Source organism: Zeus faber (genome assembly GCF_960531495.2).
Source record: "Zeus faber genome assembly, chromosome: 9".
In the NCBI taxonomy this organism is placed as follows: Eukaryota; Metazoa; Chordata; class Actinopteri; order Zeiformes; family Zeidae; genus Zeus; species Zeus faber.
The window spans coordinates 21,115,262-21,131,804 of NC_137197.1; the positions used below are offsets into that span (position 1 = coordinate 21,115,262).

Below are 16,543 nucleotides of genomic sequence, written 5' to 3' on the forward strand. Positions count from 1 at the left end.
CGCATCCAATACGCCATTAATTAATTGAACTCCATTTTTTTTTGATGTTGAACTGAAATGAAACTGAAATTCAAAACATCCTGTGTTCTGCGGCCTTCAAATGTCAGCCTTTGGCAGGCTCCCTCCTCAACCCGGCTGACCCAAAAACCGGCCTTGGACTTGAAGGGGTGTCGTGGCAATGCTTCTTCGTTAGCTGAGACGCAATTTGTTACGACGGCCCGGGTGTTTGGTAAACCGACAGCGTTTGAGTTTGGACATCCACCCCGGTCTTCTACACGGTTGTCTGGAGGCTCAGGCGAAACCTCGGCAGGAGGCCGGGGCGGGGACGGGGGGGAGGTACGGGGCACGGAGGTGTGAAGATAATAGCCCCAATGGGGAGATAGGGACGGCCGTGCGGGGTCAGTCTGGTGCGAGGGAGCCCTGCGCAGCACATAGAAAGTCGGGGCATAATCTGCAGCTCACCCGCCCCCCTTACACTTCTGGTGGCTTTGGATTCCTTTTTTCTGTCTGCCTCCCCATCTCTCTTTCCCCTCGCTCCCTCCCTCCCTCTCCCTCCCTCCCTCTCTCTCTTCGTCGCACTCTTTCTGCCTTTTGAAAAACCGCATGCACGATTTCTTGTGTAAACAAACCCCTCACTCTGCTCTGCCCTTGACTTTGCTTCTCATTATCCGCCTTCAAGGGGAGAGGAGCGAGTGGCTGGAGGGAATCATGTTTCATCATCTGGCCATGCGAGCTGCGTCCTCGACGCGACGCGCCTGCGCCCGCTACGAGGGTCGCACACATGGAGAGGTTCACGCGACCAAGTCGTCGCGACGGGTGAGGGGGGAAAAAAAAATAATAATTTGTCAGAGGCCATGGGAAAAATAAACCACTTATGTGCAGAGCGTCTGCGGCAGAGCACTCTGCTTTGCAAGGGCAGAGGGGATTGGGAGCACTCACTCGCGGGTGTTGGCTGCATGCAAACAAGCGGGCGAGCGGCAGGAGGAAAGCACTCGCCAAGCCCCCGCTCGCTCGGGCCGCGCGGCCCCAGAGAGTTCAGGTCTATAATGGATGTGCGGAGGCAAAATGGAGGGTTCGAAGGGAGGGGCCGCGATGCGGCCCGCTGACTTACTGATGAAACACAGGCGGGTCTGAGGAAAGACATTGTCAAGTGATTTGTGATGATGGTCGGACTCCACTTTCTGGACAAGAGAAGTGGCGTCGGAGCGAGAAAAACAACAACGGCAACAACATGAAAAGCAGTAACACGAAATTCCTTGCAGGATAAGGCATATAAAGGGTTGCTGTTGGAATACTTTGAAGTTACCGGCTTGGTGTAGTTCTTCTCAGTGACTCAGAGAATCCCATAAGCTGCTATACTATCTCAAACGGCCAGATTGGGCTCTCTTTAATCACGACCAGGCAGTGGCTGTGTTTTATCCAGCGCGGCCCGCTGCTCCGCAGCTTTGGAAAACAACAACGGAGTTAAGGGAACAGCAAGGGGGGAGTGACATGACGGAGGGGAGGAGGGCTAAAGCACAGAAGTTAAGACGGACGGAGCGGGGCGGGATTCGAGGAGTGAGCAAGGAGGGCATTAGCCGTGGCTCTTCCAAAGACATGTGGGCAGCGAGGAACAATGGAGAACAATTAACAATGGTGGCTAAGCGGCATAAATGCTGCTAATCTCAGGCGCTCGATAAAACAACAGGGGTGCGGCGTCCTCTGACTGGAGGTGGAGGAGACGAGGCACGCCGAAGGGCGGCGCCGCGGGGAATGAAACCGACGAGATAATCACAAGTCGTCCTCCCGAGCTGGAACCAGATCGCATAACACCCAAGATGGATCGGATGAAGAGCGAACACCGTGTCACACATCGTAGGATATACCGTTTAGGAGAAGAAAAAAAAAAAACAGATATACAGAGAATTGGTTTGATGAGACTCTGAGGTTCAGCGGGTATGCGTGTGTGTGTGTGTGTGTGTGTGTGTGTGTGTGTGTGTGTGTGTGTCTGTGTATGTGCATGTGTGCCTGCGTGCATAGAGGTAGCATTGGGAGAGGCCTGCACGGTGTGACGATAAGCTCTGTGGAGGCCCAGTACAGTTAATGAATTGACGCTACACCTGGATCAATGGTGAAGCTCTCAGTCTGAAAAAGTGCACTTAATGAAAAAAGGATTAGTCTCTTAAGATCAAGGTCTCTCTGTTCTAGCCCCCCACCCCCACACACACACACGCATTCTCACACACACACACACACAGACACACACACACACACACACACACACACACACACGTTCGTTATTCTCTCCATTCCTCCATTGTCTCGTCTCTCCATGGCTCACAGCCTTACTGCTGGAAACACACAAGTGCACAAATGAGCTCTATATGTATCATCCCAGCTGCATACGTGTTGTCTCGTTTTCCACCCATATAAACATATTGACATATTGACATATAAACATATAGGAAACCCTTTCATGTTAATGCTCCATTGATTCTTTTGAACAATCGAACCCACGTTAACCCGCATCTTTTACATTGTAGGGGACTTGCACTGTCAGTATGCACACCATACATTGTCCTCATCACATAGTGTGTGTGTGTGTGTGTGCGTGCGTGTGTGTGTGTGTGTGTGTGTGTGTGTGTGTGTGTGTGTCCTTTTATCTCTTAACCTAATGAGCAACTATGGACCACTGCTCACTCGCTTGGTTGGTTCCATGTCTTTCCCTGCCTTTCCAAAACCTTTAGCTGAGTCACTTTAAACTGCGTGCGTGCGTGCGTGCGTGCGTGCGTGCGTGCGTGCGCGTGTGCGCCTGAGTACACTTCTACATACATAGAGCACCAAACTCACCTCCAATGAATAATTGATCTGTTGAATCTAGGGCACATGAGGTTTGTATGCAACGAGGCAGCTGCTGCTGCCGCTGCTTTACTGCTTCTTTATGGCGACGAGGACGAGGAGGAAGAGAAGTGAGCTGGAAAAAGACTCCTTTAATCACAGGTATAGGCCAACTGCAATGACCTGATGGGCCCAAAAACAACAAAAAAAAATTCAATTATTAATCAAAAAAGGCTTTTACAGATGCACACTTCAATATGTACAATATAAATATGTGTGTGTGTGTGTGTGTGGGTGTGTGTGGTGGGTGGTGTGTGTGTGTGTGTGTGTGTGTGTGTGTGTGTGTGTGTGTGTGTGTGTGTGTGTGTGTGTTCGGCTCTTCCACCTGCCCCTATCAGCGAATATATTTTTTATATTGGTATAAGGTAAAAAGCGACGATTAGAACGGCCTTGCAAGCTGCAGCTAAATATAAACAGCAGAAGAGTTGAAAGGAGGATAAAGAGAGAGAGAAGCAGAGGTTATTGATGTGAAATGCATCTCTCGCCGTGCATGGAATACTCCCTTGCAAAACTTCTCCTTTTTACGCCTCAGTGGCCAGATAACAGCCTAATGACAATCCAGCAAATAGGGTGGGCAGCCTGTGTGTGTGTGTGTGGCACATTACACGAAATGACTCCTGTTTAAGAGGGGATGTCGCTCATTAACAGAGTAAGCTGCGGGATGACGATCCCCACATTCTGCTCGCTGATCAAGCTGACTGGTATTTGGGTTAAAATGGAGAATGTTGACGCTCTAATTCGGTCGCTGCATTTCCCTGCAATTCCAAACCTATTAACGACAGACACAGCCAATGAAAAAAGGAAGGCACTGGATATACGCACAAGACGCTATTTATGTATTTTTCATTTGGTGTATAAATCTCTATATTTTGTCAGGTCCGCGTTGGCCTTCAAACTGGCCTTCATGCCTCAATAATGCAATCACTTTTGGATCCTCCTGAGATTTTTAATTTGCTTTCTTTTCTTTTCTTCACTCGGGGCTCCCAAAGGGAGGCCACGCTGTAACACAGCACAGGTTCAGCTGCTGGTTTTCCATGTCAGTTGCTCAAGGCCATTCTGTGAAAATGTTTCCGTCCCATGTGATCAAACTTGGGTTTTGAGGTTGAAAGACAGTCAGCAGACCAGCTTCTTAAAGACGTGTGAACTCTTTGCTTGAATGCTAGATCCATAAAATGTAAAAGACGATGCGGTCGGTCCATAGGTTTCGCGTCGGGGCCGGTCACATTACATTTGTGTCTAACGAGCGACGTGAGGCGTTACTGTTCTAAATTCAGGAATCACATTACAGCTGCTGATCAAACATGTCGTTACTGGCGTTTGCCCACATCAGTTGCAGGGTTTATCTGACTCACACAGGAAGGAATCTCTGTCTCTGTATGTTTGGTGGCGGTCGGTGAAGTAAGACAAAGTTTGTTTTAACAGTCTCCTTATCGGGCTACCCAAACCGACGGAGACGGAGGCTTACGGCGAGCTCAGACGACGTGATTCGGGGCCCATTTCCCACTCGCCGACGGGGTTTTGGAGATCACCGAGCAAAGCCCCCCCCTCCCCCCCCAGATCGGAGGGAAAACCAGCGCACGGTGCAAACTGCTCACGACGCCACCGGACATGCTCGCCGACGCCGGCGGGATATCAAGCAGGTTTAATATCCGGTCGCGTCGTGATCGGGTCGGGAGCAACGCAACGAGTTAGAGCCAATGAGAGCAGACAGGGAGGGGTCGAGAAGGAGAGATGGGAGTGCACGATGCTGCAGCCAGAAACACAACATACCCATTTTACTTTTCTTCTCTAGGTTTTTAATACAGTTCCTATTTAAATTCTGCTTTTAATATATATATTTATTTTATATTTTACAGTGATCAATGATCAAATAAAAGAAAGTATCATCAGGTCTCGTTTGATTTCTCTCATGTGTTTCCAAAACGTAGTTTGGAGATCCGACAGACTGGTCCGGGATCCCCCCTGGTCAAAGACTTTGTCATGTGTGACCCTCTGTCGCCGATCAGTCATGTAGTCAAGATTCCCCGATCACAAGACAGAAAGTCGTGTAGTGCACAGTGGTGCATTGTGTCCATAGCACCACGCAGCATGAAAAGCAGCAGGAAAGCATGAACAGCAGGAAAGCATGAACGCTGTCGTCAAACCAAACATCAATGTCCATCGAGGTTTCAGTCCTTGATTCCCCAAAACACGTCCCGCATAAACAGAGATGATTACAACAACGTAACGCCAACACTGAACGGTCATGCATGTCACTTGCATGCGACGTTTAAAACGTATACTTAACAATAAAACTTAATGGCATGACTCTCAAAGTCTGAACACAATGCATGCTGGGAAACAGGAAGCCACGATGCTGAGCGTCCACCGCCTGACGACGTCCTGCAGCTGCGAGACGGTGGCGGCGTCCCTCCCGCCGCCGCCGCCTCCGCCCGAGCCCCTCCGGACACCGCCCATGCACACCCGGGCGTGCACGTGGGCTGCCCCGCCCCTGTTGGCCCAGTTGCCCTGTGGCAATTACGTGACAATGCATCTCAGGAGAAATCAGACGTAATATAACGCGTAGTGTAACTAATTACTTTCTACAGGGTGTAATTAAGTAAATTAAGGCATTACTATTTTAAAGTAACAAGCAATCTGTAATTGATTACTTTTTTGCGGTAATGACCCCAGCACCGGTTTAATGTTGCTTTGGCTTTTCTTGGGAAGGCAACCATTTCAGCTTCTGTTTCAGCGTTTTTCCCGTTGCAGTTCCTAAACCTAGCGCAACCGTAGAGATCTAAGTAAGCTGATGAAATTGAGTTGGAGAGTGATTTGAGTCCTTGGCTTGCAGATGGATGACGGAGGAGAGGTGACAAGGCGTTACATCGTCGTCGGGCTTGAAGGTCCAGCACAAGACGAGACCTCCATCGCCGCTATTGTAGTGAATAGAAAAGGACCGTCAGCCCGAAAAGATAATTATTAGCCCCTACGCCGGAGAAAGCAATCAGAATTGCATTACACACACTCTGTAACACTTTAGAGGAAATATATGAACTACGTATAGATACACTTTGGATGATTTATATACAGCGGGTCAGGCAGAACCCATTAGTTTAGTTTGGCCATTGCAGCGCAATATTGCCACCGGGAATGCAATATATTTGAATCATTTAGCTTTGTCCTGTCATGATGAATGAAAGTAGTCGGTGGCCAATAGTGGTGCCCTGACAGCAATATCTTTGGCTTGTGTGTGTGTGTGTGTGTGTGTGTGTGTGTGTGCGTGCGTGTTCTCCTGCAGCTGTGGCCTGAATGGCATTTATCAGTACTCCTCCACACAGCGTGATGATGGTCTGCCCTTCATGTACAAATGGGTCTGGGAATTTATGCAGATAGAGTTAACGCCTACTAGACATTCATTTAGATGGTTAATTAATATGATGCTATTAAATATGAGGATGGCTTACAGCTACACGCCTCTGCCTCGTCTGCCTCTCGTTTTAGCACCTCAGAATTCTGCCTTTGTGAGAGAATTAGCCTAATTCACCCCCTCCAGTCCCCAATCTCCCCCTTTTATTCCACACGTTGCTGATTCCATATAGGAGCTGTTTTCCTGCTCTCTGAGCCCCCGACGCCAAAACAATTACTGTCACTCATATTATCTTTGACTTTTCTGTTCTTTGGAGCGTGTCTTTTGCACACTTTCTCTATACTATGTGCTCAGAGACAACATTCTTATGGAGCCTCTTTGCCTTCAGCTGAATCACAGGTGCCTTCAGTCTGTACAGCCATGCACCCGTCCTCCACCCGTCCTCCTCCCGTTCTCCTCCCGTCCTTCACCCGACCTCAAACACATCTGTCATTCTGCTCAATCCAAAGCGCGACTCCGCGGAGATTCATCGGCGGGGGCCAGCCCATTGATCAGCCACCGCCGCTCGTGAGATCTAAGGGCCACAACATAAAAAAGCACTTAAGAGATGTAAACATTAATAATGAAGGTGTCGTTCGGGTCCAGCTAACGCTGACGGAGCTCTCGGCCTCGGGCTGCGCGGCTCCCATTCTCGCCCCTTAGCTCTCCCCTTTACGTCGCCGTCCCTCCCCCGCCTCTACGCAGACGGAAACATGGAGATAAATAAGCGGACCTAACAAAATAAAAAAATTTGATAAAATAAAAAAAATACAAAACCATCAAACCATAAAAAACAGGGTAAGATATTTGGATTTTTTGTTTTAATTTTTTTTCCACACTCTGTGTACCTCGGTTTCACCAAAATATTGTCCCAAGATCGCCGGGCAGGGAAACGGCCGCGCTGTGATAACACGTGTGAATCTGTGTGAATCATTAATCTCACCATTGGCGTTCAGCGAAAAACACAGTGTTCCGTGTTTGTAAGAGAGAGGTGCGGGAGGGACCAACGTTCCAACTTTCTGCCGCTCTCTCTCCCCTTTCCGTTGAGAAGATAGGAGCTGTTGGGTGAAGGGGGCGGTGGCGGAGAACACACACAATGAGGACGGACATTATCTCTGGTCGACGGAAATGAGTCAACCCGGCTGCAAAGAGCAGGCGGCGTCACTCTTTACACCTTTTCTGCAAAGCCCAGAATTAAAAAAAATAAATAAATAAAAAAGGACAGAAGCTGCTTCTGTGTATGACTGATAATCGCTTTTTTTAGCGGCTGGAAAATGGGCGGTATTCACAAGCTGAAGTGCGGTGGCCTAACGTTGTTTACTTTGATTACACGGGGTGGGGTTTATTTATTTATTTATTTTCATAAAATACCCAAAGAGTGCATCATGTCACGGAAAAAAATCAAATAGCACCACAAGCTCACGATACCAATGCGTTCCATCCCATTACACTTTTGCAATATTCCCACACGATGGTTTGGCGTTGTGATCGGTGGTTCGTTTAAAACCCTCTCTCCTGTACACGAGCGCCCCGAGCAGATGGCGTTGTGGCGCCGCGCAGGGGCCCTCTGCGCCCCCACGACCGGCCAGCGGCGAGGGCGGCAGCCGTTGGCTGTTAATCGGGGCCGCCTCGGAGAGACGCCGGAAATTAAGTTTGTAAAAGTCTAACGGCGGGCGGAGTCACAGACGGACAGTTTCCCTCCTATTAGCGCGGATGCGTTATTCATGAGGGCAATCTGGATGTGAACTGCGTTTCATCGATATTCAACGCAGCCACTTCCATTGTTCGCCCAGGGACCCTCAGTCACCGCGTCGCGTTCATTTATTTATCTATTTCACCCGACGTGAGTCAAAGGATCGGGGAGCCGCGGGGTCACGGGGCCAGACATCAGACCTCATTGCAGACTGTTTAATCATTCTCCGCCTAACGAGCCTTCAATGGCATCTGTTGGCCATGTTTGGGGAGGGGCCGGGGGAGAGGATGACGGACTCGACTGACGGACTCGTGACGAGGATATTTATAGACGCCGTGCCATAAATAGCCGCGCCGCTTCCTGTCCAGAAACACATTATGTCTCTTTCAGAACCTGTCCTTTTATTCTGCCAAAATTCCAATGGGCATTGGCATATATATCCACCGTCACGTCCAAAGCTATTTATATAATACAATCTGAGCTGAAAGGCTCATTGTGTGAGCACACAATGCCGTTGTGACACAGACTAATTTCTTTACATTTCCACGCGGTGACAGCGGTCCCACACAGTCCGTATTTGCTGACGTGCAGCTTGAAAGCCGTTCCTTTCAGAGCTCTAAACAAACCGTTTTCCACCCGTTTCTTGTGGGACCTCGGTGTGAAACCGCCTCAGTTATTCCCAAACGTTGATCGTGTGAATGATACTTGTGTTTATGCTTTATAGTCAAGGAGGACATTGGGGGACACTCATTGAGTATTGCAAGTGTGTGTGTGTGTGTGTGTGTGTGTGCGTGTGCGTGTGCGTGCGTGCGTGCGTGTCAGACAGGGCATTTACCTTCCCATGTGACCACGATATATATATATTTTTTGCTTCAACTTCGTAGAAGGTAAAAAGCAAAGATTAGAACGGCCTTGCGAGACGCAGCTAAATATAAACCGCAGAAGATTTGAAAGGAGGATAAAGAGAGAGAGAAGCAAAGGTTATTGATGGCATCTCTCAGTGCCATCAACAATCACAGTTACACTTGAGGTGTGTGTGTGTGTGTGTGTGTGTGTGTGTGGGTGTGTGTGTGTGTGTGTGTGTGTGTGTGTGTGTGTGTGTGTGTGTGTGTGTGTGTGGCACCCTGGGCGATAAGATCGGGGAGCTGCAGGTACGAAGGGGCCGCTGCAGCAGAGGCAGCGTCCGTGTCCCAGAGCGGCTGGAAGCAGGGGAAGGGCGGAGCTCTGGTTATTTTCATCTGTTTGAGTTATTTCCATCCCCTTTCGACATCCCTGAAATTCTCGGCCCGCGTCACGGCCCGACTGAGGAAGATTCCGCCAAAATCGAATCCCGACTCGCAAACACAAACTCTGACGCGTTGATTACCCAGTTTTTTGTTTTTTTTTTACACTTTATTTTTAATTGACGCTGTGTTTCGGCCTCTGTGAGTAGAGATAGCGGGGAAAGGCATTAAAATAATCAGCCATTCCGGAGAAACAGATTAAGCAAGCCAAAGAATCAATTACTGCGTCCTGACAACCTGGGGAGGAAGAGGAGGGGCGGGGCATCCACATGTGTCCAACATGATTAGCATCTCCATCCCTGATTGAGATTGTCTCCCTATCCGGGAGGGATCTACGCTCTCGCTCTCTTGCTTTCCGCCCGTAGCTCCGTCTCTCCCGGCCCCGCTGATTATTTATCCTGTCAGGAGGCTGATTCCTAATTCTATTTAAGATATGCATGAAGCAAAGTGTTAATGGAGATAGAGCAAGGGCTCCGAAAAAAAGATAATTACTTGAGTTGTAGCAACATTTGCCGTATAAATAATGGAATCTCCTGCATGTAAATCTGCCAAGGCAATTGCTGATCCAAAGAGTTGTATCAGGTTATTTTTATTTTTATTTTTTTTGTTGGTGCGTGCAGCCGTACATGCGTCAGTGGTGGAAAAAAAAGGGTTTTATTTTCAACTTATTCTGGGTGGGTCTAAAGCAAGATGAGTATCGACATTCATCAGAAACAACTTTCAATGAATACAAAGCAGCGTCTCACGTAACCGCTGGCTCGGCTTCAAATGAAAGTGTTCCTCAAGCGAGGGATTTATGATTTAGTGTGTCCTTTTTCTGTTTGTTTGATACGTCCACAGAAAACCTGCTTTTCCCACGAGCGACGCACAACATTTGCATTTATTCACTTAAACACCACGATATACCGCAAGACAGCTGCTTGAACATGCAGAATGGATAGAGGCGGGAATGGACTGGAGCAGGGGTCGGGAACCCCTGGGTCGGGAACCTCTGGCTCACAAGCCAATTATAGCTCTTTCGATGACGGTATATGACTGGCAGACAATTTTGAGCTAAAATTTTTCATCACAATTGACAAGTAATAAATAATTATTCTGTGTCATTTTAAAGGAAAACAGGTAAGAGAAATTACAATTTTGAAAATAAAATTCAAAATATAAATATGGCGGACAAAGGGGCGTAGTCAAGCACCGGCTGCGGACCACAGAAAGACTCCGGGCGCCTTTCACTCGGCGCCCTGCCCCTCCCGGGTCTCTGCTCAGGCGCCACTTGTGGTAAGTGTAAGTGTTTAGGGAGGGAGATGGAGTCTTTCTGGCCGCGGTGCGCAGACATGGCGAGAGTTTTATTGTTCATTTCAATATGCGGCACGCAGGCCACAATTATATATATCACTGAGGATTATTATAATAATTGTGGATAATAATGATCCTCTTGGGCGCAGGAGGAATGGCGTTCCACTGCTGGGCTGCTTACGAGCCCGTGCGCCGATCCCCTCTGTAAGACAGACGAACATTAAGAAAACTCCCTGCCTCGAGTCGGACCAATCAGCTGAACACAAGTGGACCGAAATGGAAAAAACTTCAATATGTATGTGACAAATAATCTCTTGAACTTGAACTTGAACAGCTGAAGACCAGCTGATTCTTAAAACTTGGAATGAGCTTCCTGTCACATCCCACGCAATGCAGCGTGTGAGTATTGCCGTATTGACCATGTTTGGCTCTACATACGCATGTGAGCAGTCTTTCTGGCATCTGAGAAACATTAAGACCAAGCTACGCTCACGTTTAACTGATGGAAGCCTCAACGCAGCATGAAGCTTAACCTCACGACATATGAACCAGACTACAAGGCCATCAGCAAAACCATGCAGCACCAGAAGTCGCATTAATGGTGAAAAGTATTTAATTTATTATTGGTTAGCTACAGTATGCCAACAATATTATTAAGAAGAATAAAGAGAAATGTATTATATATAGCGCTTTTTTAAGTACTAAGAGATGTGTTATGTGTTAAAAATGTATGCCTTACTTAAAAATTGCATGCATTAAGTTGCATTCAATTTTATTAAATATAATATGGCTTACAAGGGAATACATTTAGAAATATTTGGCTTTTATGGCTCTCCCAGCAAAAAAGGTTCCCCAACCCTGGACTAGAGCCACCGCTTTTAAAATGAAATAATCCCACAGGACACCACTATTAACCACTAACCATAGAACCGCTTATTATTATGGCCTGCTAATAGTGAGTGATGCAAGGCTCCCCGAATGATTCCTTTCGCGGCAAACCAATCTTTTAATCTGGAATCGGGAGTCACTCTGGCGATAGAGCCAGCAAGTGACTCTTTTACTCAAAAGCTAGAAAATAATTACTGAGGGCAAAATAAGTCCAAGGGCAAAAAAAAAAAAAAAGGGTCTAGGCATTGGGCATAATTCATATCGAATTTACGTACTGATTTAAACTTTGCATTCCACCAACATAATCAATTTTGACAGAATTAAATGAGTTTTGGGAGGGCTCCACTCTCAACCCTCACTCTCGTTTGTCGCTCAGGAAGTCCTCCCTCGCTCGCTGTGCGTGACACCAACTTAATCAAATAAGCAGACGAAGGGGTCGGAAAAATCGAACGACTCTTTGCCCTTTACCGGGGCGGCTCTTCAAGAACCGAATCTCAATAGTCCTTCAGTGTGAAACTCGAGCCGCTGTTCCGACTGGAACTGATGAATTAGTTGAATTAGTGCAGCCCGTAGTTTGATCTTGCAACGCTAGAGCTAGTCTCCATTATTTTTTTATCATTTTTTTAAGTGGACTTCAAAACATTTTTACGGCAACGCCTGTGCGACGGGCACGGCGGTTGAGAAACACTGAACTGAAGAGCAGGCGAGAAAGAGAGAGAGAGAGAGAGAGAGAGAGAGAGAGAGAGAGAGAGCGCCGGGGGGGGGGCGACCGAAAGAGAGAGCGGGAGATGCAACGTGATATAAAAGTGGAAGTGTGCTTGTTGTGCCCGGGCTGCATGACAGGTCCGGTTAATTGCCAGAGGGATAAAGGTTGTACAGGTGGTCCAAAAGAATGACATTAATCACATTTTTGTGGCGGGGCGGCGGGAAACGCTGAACCAGACAAAGGCCACGTCTTCCGGTGGTTTGGCATATTCCCACAGACAACATTGTACATTTTGTCGGCCTGTCAGAGGGAGACGAGTGCCCCGGAGAAGTCGCTCAACCTTTTTTGGGGCATTTGTTCAGCCGCGGGGAAGGAAAAAAAACAAAAAAAAACGCCTCGTATCGCGGGGCCCCGCATTTGTTTGGCGACTCGGGTGAGTGTGTCATTCGGCTTTGTCGCCCGGTGGCGGGGGGCTCAACAAACAGGATAACGGCGTTTTTGTTTTTTTTTGTTTTTTCTTCCCCGCCCGGCTTCCTACGCGCGCAGGCGTCGCTCGGGCGCCCGGCGCAGACTCGCCGCCGAAAAGGTTGCGGGAGTCAGACGCTGAATGTCACAGCTTAGCCGTTTTGGGGAGAGAGCACTTTCAGATAAATACTCCGTTCTCATGCAAGGGAGTTATTCTCCCGTTCACAGATTCCAGCGTAAAAATGGCAGGGATTACGACGGCGGGGGGAACACGGCTATATCGATTAGAATCAGGGAATTGTCTCGGGGCGCTGAATAATGCATTGAGCAAACGACAGCCAGGATATTCAGAGGGGACTTTCATCAGCTCGTCTAGATGAAACCGGGGATAAGTCCCAAGTGAAGGATTTCGGGAATCCTGTCGCCAATCAGCGGCGAGACTAAACGCCCAGGAGAAGGCGACCAGGAGCTGAAATGAACATTCCACGCCCCATTTAACATCACAAACCGATTAAATGTGGCCTCAAAAATCGCTGCGGAGCAGGACGGGGCGGACGCGGATAAAGGCGGAAAAAAAACGCCCACCCGGCATGCAAATTTCCCCCCGCGGTGGTGGAGCTCCGGTGAAAGCGGTTATGGCTGAATCGCCGTAAATGGGTAGAACAACAAAAGGCGCGGGGCACCGGGGATCCAATGAGCGACACGGAGAAATCCTGTTGTTATTGTCTGCTCTTTTCAGAACGCTCTTAGGGGGCAACCCTAAAAGGGACAGGATGCTCTACGGGATTTGGACCTGAAGATGCTGTAAGCCTTGGGGGGAGAGTAAAGCTTTGCCCTAATTTGTCTCGTTAAAACCGCGGGGAAGGACAATGTGTCTCTGATTTGAGACTCGGGGGGGGGGGGGTAAAAAAAGGGGTTGGTGCCGAGCAGCAGGTGATCTGCTGAGCGCGAGTGATTTGTTCGAAGGAGGTATTTCTGTAGTTTGAATAATTCTTTCACTGTCTCACCCTCCGCATAATCCCTCTTATTGTAACTGTCACCGTTGAGCCCCGCTCCTTCTAATGCCGTCTCCCCTCTTCTTCCACCGTCTACTCCCTCTCCTCCTCGTCAATATCTCATTTTCCCACGAGCCGGATCCTGCTCTAAGTGTTCTTGTCCCCTATGCACAAGCTCTCTCAACACAAATTTTATTTTTCTGAACTAATCTTCCCCGCTTTCAAGTTATGAATTTGACATCAAAGAAATAAAGGTTTGATTTATATTCAGTCTCAAATCTGAAGTCCGAATATACCTGAACTAATTTGTTTTTTCTGTATTTTCTCTCTGTGTGATCCCTGTGTGTCTGTGATCTCCCTCTCCATGTTTGTTTGTGTGTGTGCGTGCGCGCGCGTGCCTGTGTGCGTGCCGTGCTCTCGCAACTGCAGGCTGTGGTCTGGAGTTCCTTCTGGTTCTCTGCGGTCTCGAGCTCTCGTGGTCCTGTCCCCGTCACTGCATCTGCTACACCACGCCCAGCACCGTCTCCTGCCAGGCCCACAACTTCCTGACCATCCCCGAAGGCATCCCGCCCGACAGCGAGCGCATCTTCCTGCAGAACAACAAGATCCACCGGCTGCTGCGGGGCCACTTCAGCTCCACCACGGTGACCCTCTGGATCTACTCGAACAACATCACGTACATCGAGCCCTCCACCTTCCACGGCTTCACCCTGCTGGAGGAGCTGGATCTGGGGGACAACCGCCACCTGCGCTCCCTGGCTGCGGACACGTTCCACGGGCTGACCCGTCTGAACGCTCTGCACCTGTACCGGTGTGGACTCAGCGCGCTGCCCAATAACATCTTCCAAGGACTCAGGAGTCTGCAGTATCTCTACCTCCAGGTATGTTAACACTGTCAAAGGTTTTTTTGGGGGGGGCTGTCAAATGTCCTAGTTTGAGTGCAATTAACAAAATAAATGTTGTCATTAATTGGGAATAATCTTCTAAAACATGTCCGGACAAATTCCAAAGCAAGGAATCCCATAATTGCCCAAACCCTGGTAAAAACACAGGCTGAAAAGTATTCCATTTGTGTTCTGGGGGTCTGGCGTGGAATCTGTTGAAAAATATTACTGCTTTAAGCACCAGCATGTTTGGCTCTCATATGATAAGGTAAATACTATGCACTTTTGTTATATTTTAATTTGCCAGAAAATGACTGCAGTAGATTTCAAATCACAGTGTTTTTGTCCTTTGAGCCAAGTATCTGGCTGGATTTTTTTAAGCACAGGCATCCATTAAGTATGTTATTTGACCTTTCTTCTCTATTGATCACGAGCACATTGTTAATCCGTTGCACAGCCCGATGCCAGATGCTGAATAAAAATATCTCGCAGAGACCCAAAAATTATCATATTCAAGCCAGAACTATTGGAAACTCTAAATCCACTGCGAAGCAGCAATTACATAATGCAGTCTGTGTGCATCCTGTCTAATAGCTACTGTGATATAGACTGTGTACAGCATATATAGAAGAGAGCCAAGAAGCTGTGAAACGCAGCACGTGATAGATACTGTAGATGGATAGATAGACAGACAGACAGACAGACAGACAGACAGACGGACAGAGAGAGAGACAGACATCTCAGACCTAATCCTACAACATTTCTTCCTCAGGACAATCATCTGAAGTTCCTGCAGGATGACACCTTTGCAGACCTCCACAACCTGAGCCACCTGTTCCTGCACGGAAACCGTTTGTGGAGCCTCCACCAAAACACCTTCAGAGGTCTGCGGGCCTTGGACCGCCTGCTGCTGCACCAGAACCAGCTCCAGTGGGTGGACCGCCTGGCCTTCCACGACCTCAAGCGCCTCACCACCCTCTACCTGTTCAACAACTCCCTAGTCGAGCTGTCTGGACAGTGCTTGGACATGCTGCCCGCCTTGGAATACCTGCGCCTCAACGGCAACCCGTGGGCCTGCGACTGCAAGGCCCTGTCCCTGTGGGAGTGGTTGAAGCGCTTCAGGGGTTCGACGTCGTCGGTAGGCTGCCAGGCGCCGGAGAAAATGCTGGAGAAGGACCTCAAGCAGCTGAGCAAGGAGGACTTCCCAAACTGTTCCCCGACCATACCCAACTCTGAGTCCAGAGCCCAGAGTAAGACCAACAACTTGTCGGGCACCGTAAATCCGTCCCTGAACGGAGGTGCGGCGCCGGGCCCCGGGGACCACACCCGCCTGGTGCACCCCTCGAGGCCCGGCCGTTCCCGGAACTGCACCAAGCCCCGCAACAGGGCGAACAAGGGAAAGGGGGATAACGAGGTGCACTCCAAGGAGCTAATGGCGGACAAGGAGGATTCCTCGCCGGATTTTATAGACAGGGGAAAGTACGACCACACGTCCCCGGACGGCACCGTCACGCGGAGGAAGCACAAGTGCACCCCCCGGACCACTGTTCGCCCTCCTAGCGGGGTCCAGCAAGCCAACAATAGAGCAACTTTACGAGTTTCTTCATTATGTGTTTTCACTCTTTTGGGGGCCTTGGTAACCACAAACATTGACTCCATACTCCGCTGAGCTGCAGGGCAGTACAAAATGCTAATTAATAGAAAGCAGCCCTCGGTCTCGCTCCTGCACTCCAAGGCTCATTGGTGTCTTTTAAGTGTGTGTGTGTGTGTGTGTGTGTGTGTGTGTGTGTGTGTGTGTGTGTGTGTGTGTGTGTGTGTGTGTGTGTGTGTGTCTGTGTGTGTGCGTGGGCGTGTGTGTGTGTGTAAAATGTGTGTAGGGAGCTTTACTTTTTTGACTCTGAAACCGCCAAGCATCAAACATCCAAGCAGAAAGACTCACATTAGTGTTTGAGGGACTGGGGGTCACGGGAAGACAAGACGGGGGACGCAGCCCAAGCTTGCACTGCCACTGATGCCGTTATGATCAAACCCTAAGTTGTCCGTCTCTCTCATTGTTTTGTTTAATTTTTGT

General features: G+C 48.8%; 1 protein-coding gene across 1 annotated transcript; it reads left to right on the forward strand.

Moving 5' to 3' along the window:
- Nucleotides 1-5,203: 5,203 nt before the first annotated feature.
- Nucleotides 5,204-16,141, forward strand: rtn4rl1b (reticulon 4 receptor-like 1b; the record flags this gene model as incomplete). Its single annotated transcript, XM_080006691.1, has 3 exons — nt 5,204-5,390; nt 14,018-14,469; nt 15,245-16,141. 3 exons carry the CDS (start codon nt 5,204-5,206, stop codon nt 16,139-16,141), a joined length of 1,536 nt encoding a protein of 511 aa, XP_079862817.1.
- Nucleotides 16,142-16,543: the final 402 nt, after the last annotated feature.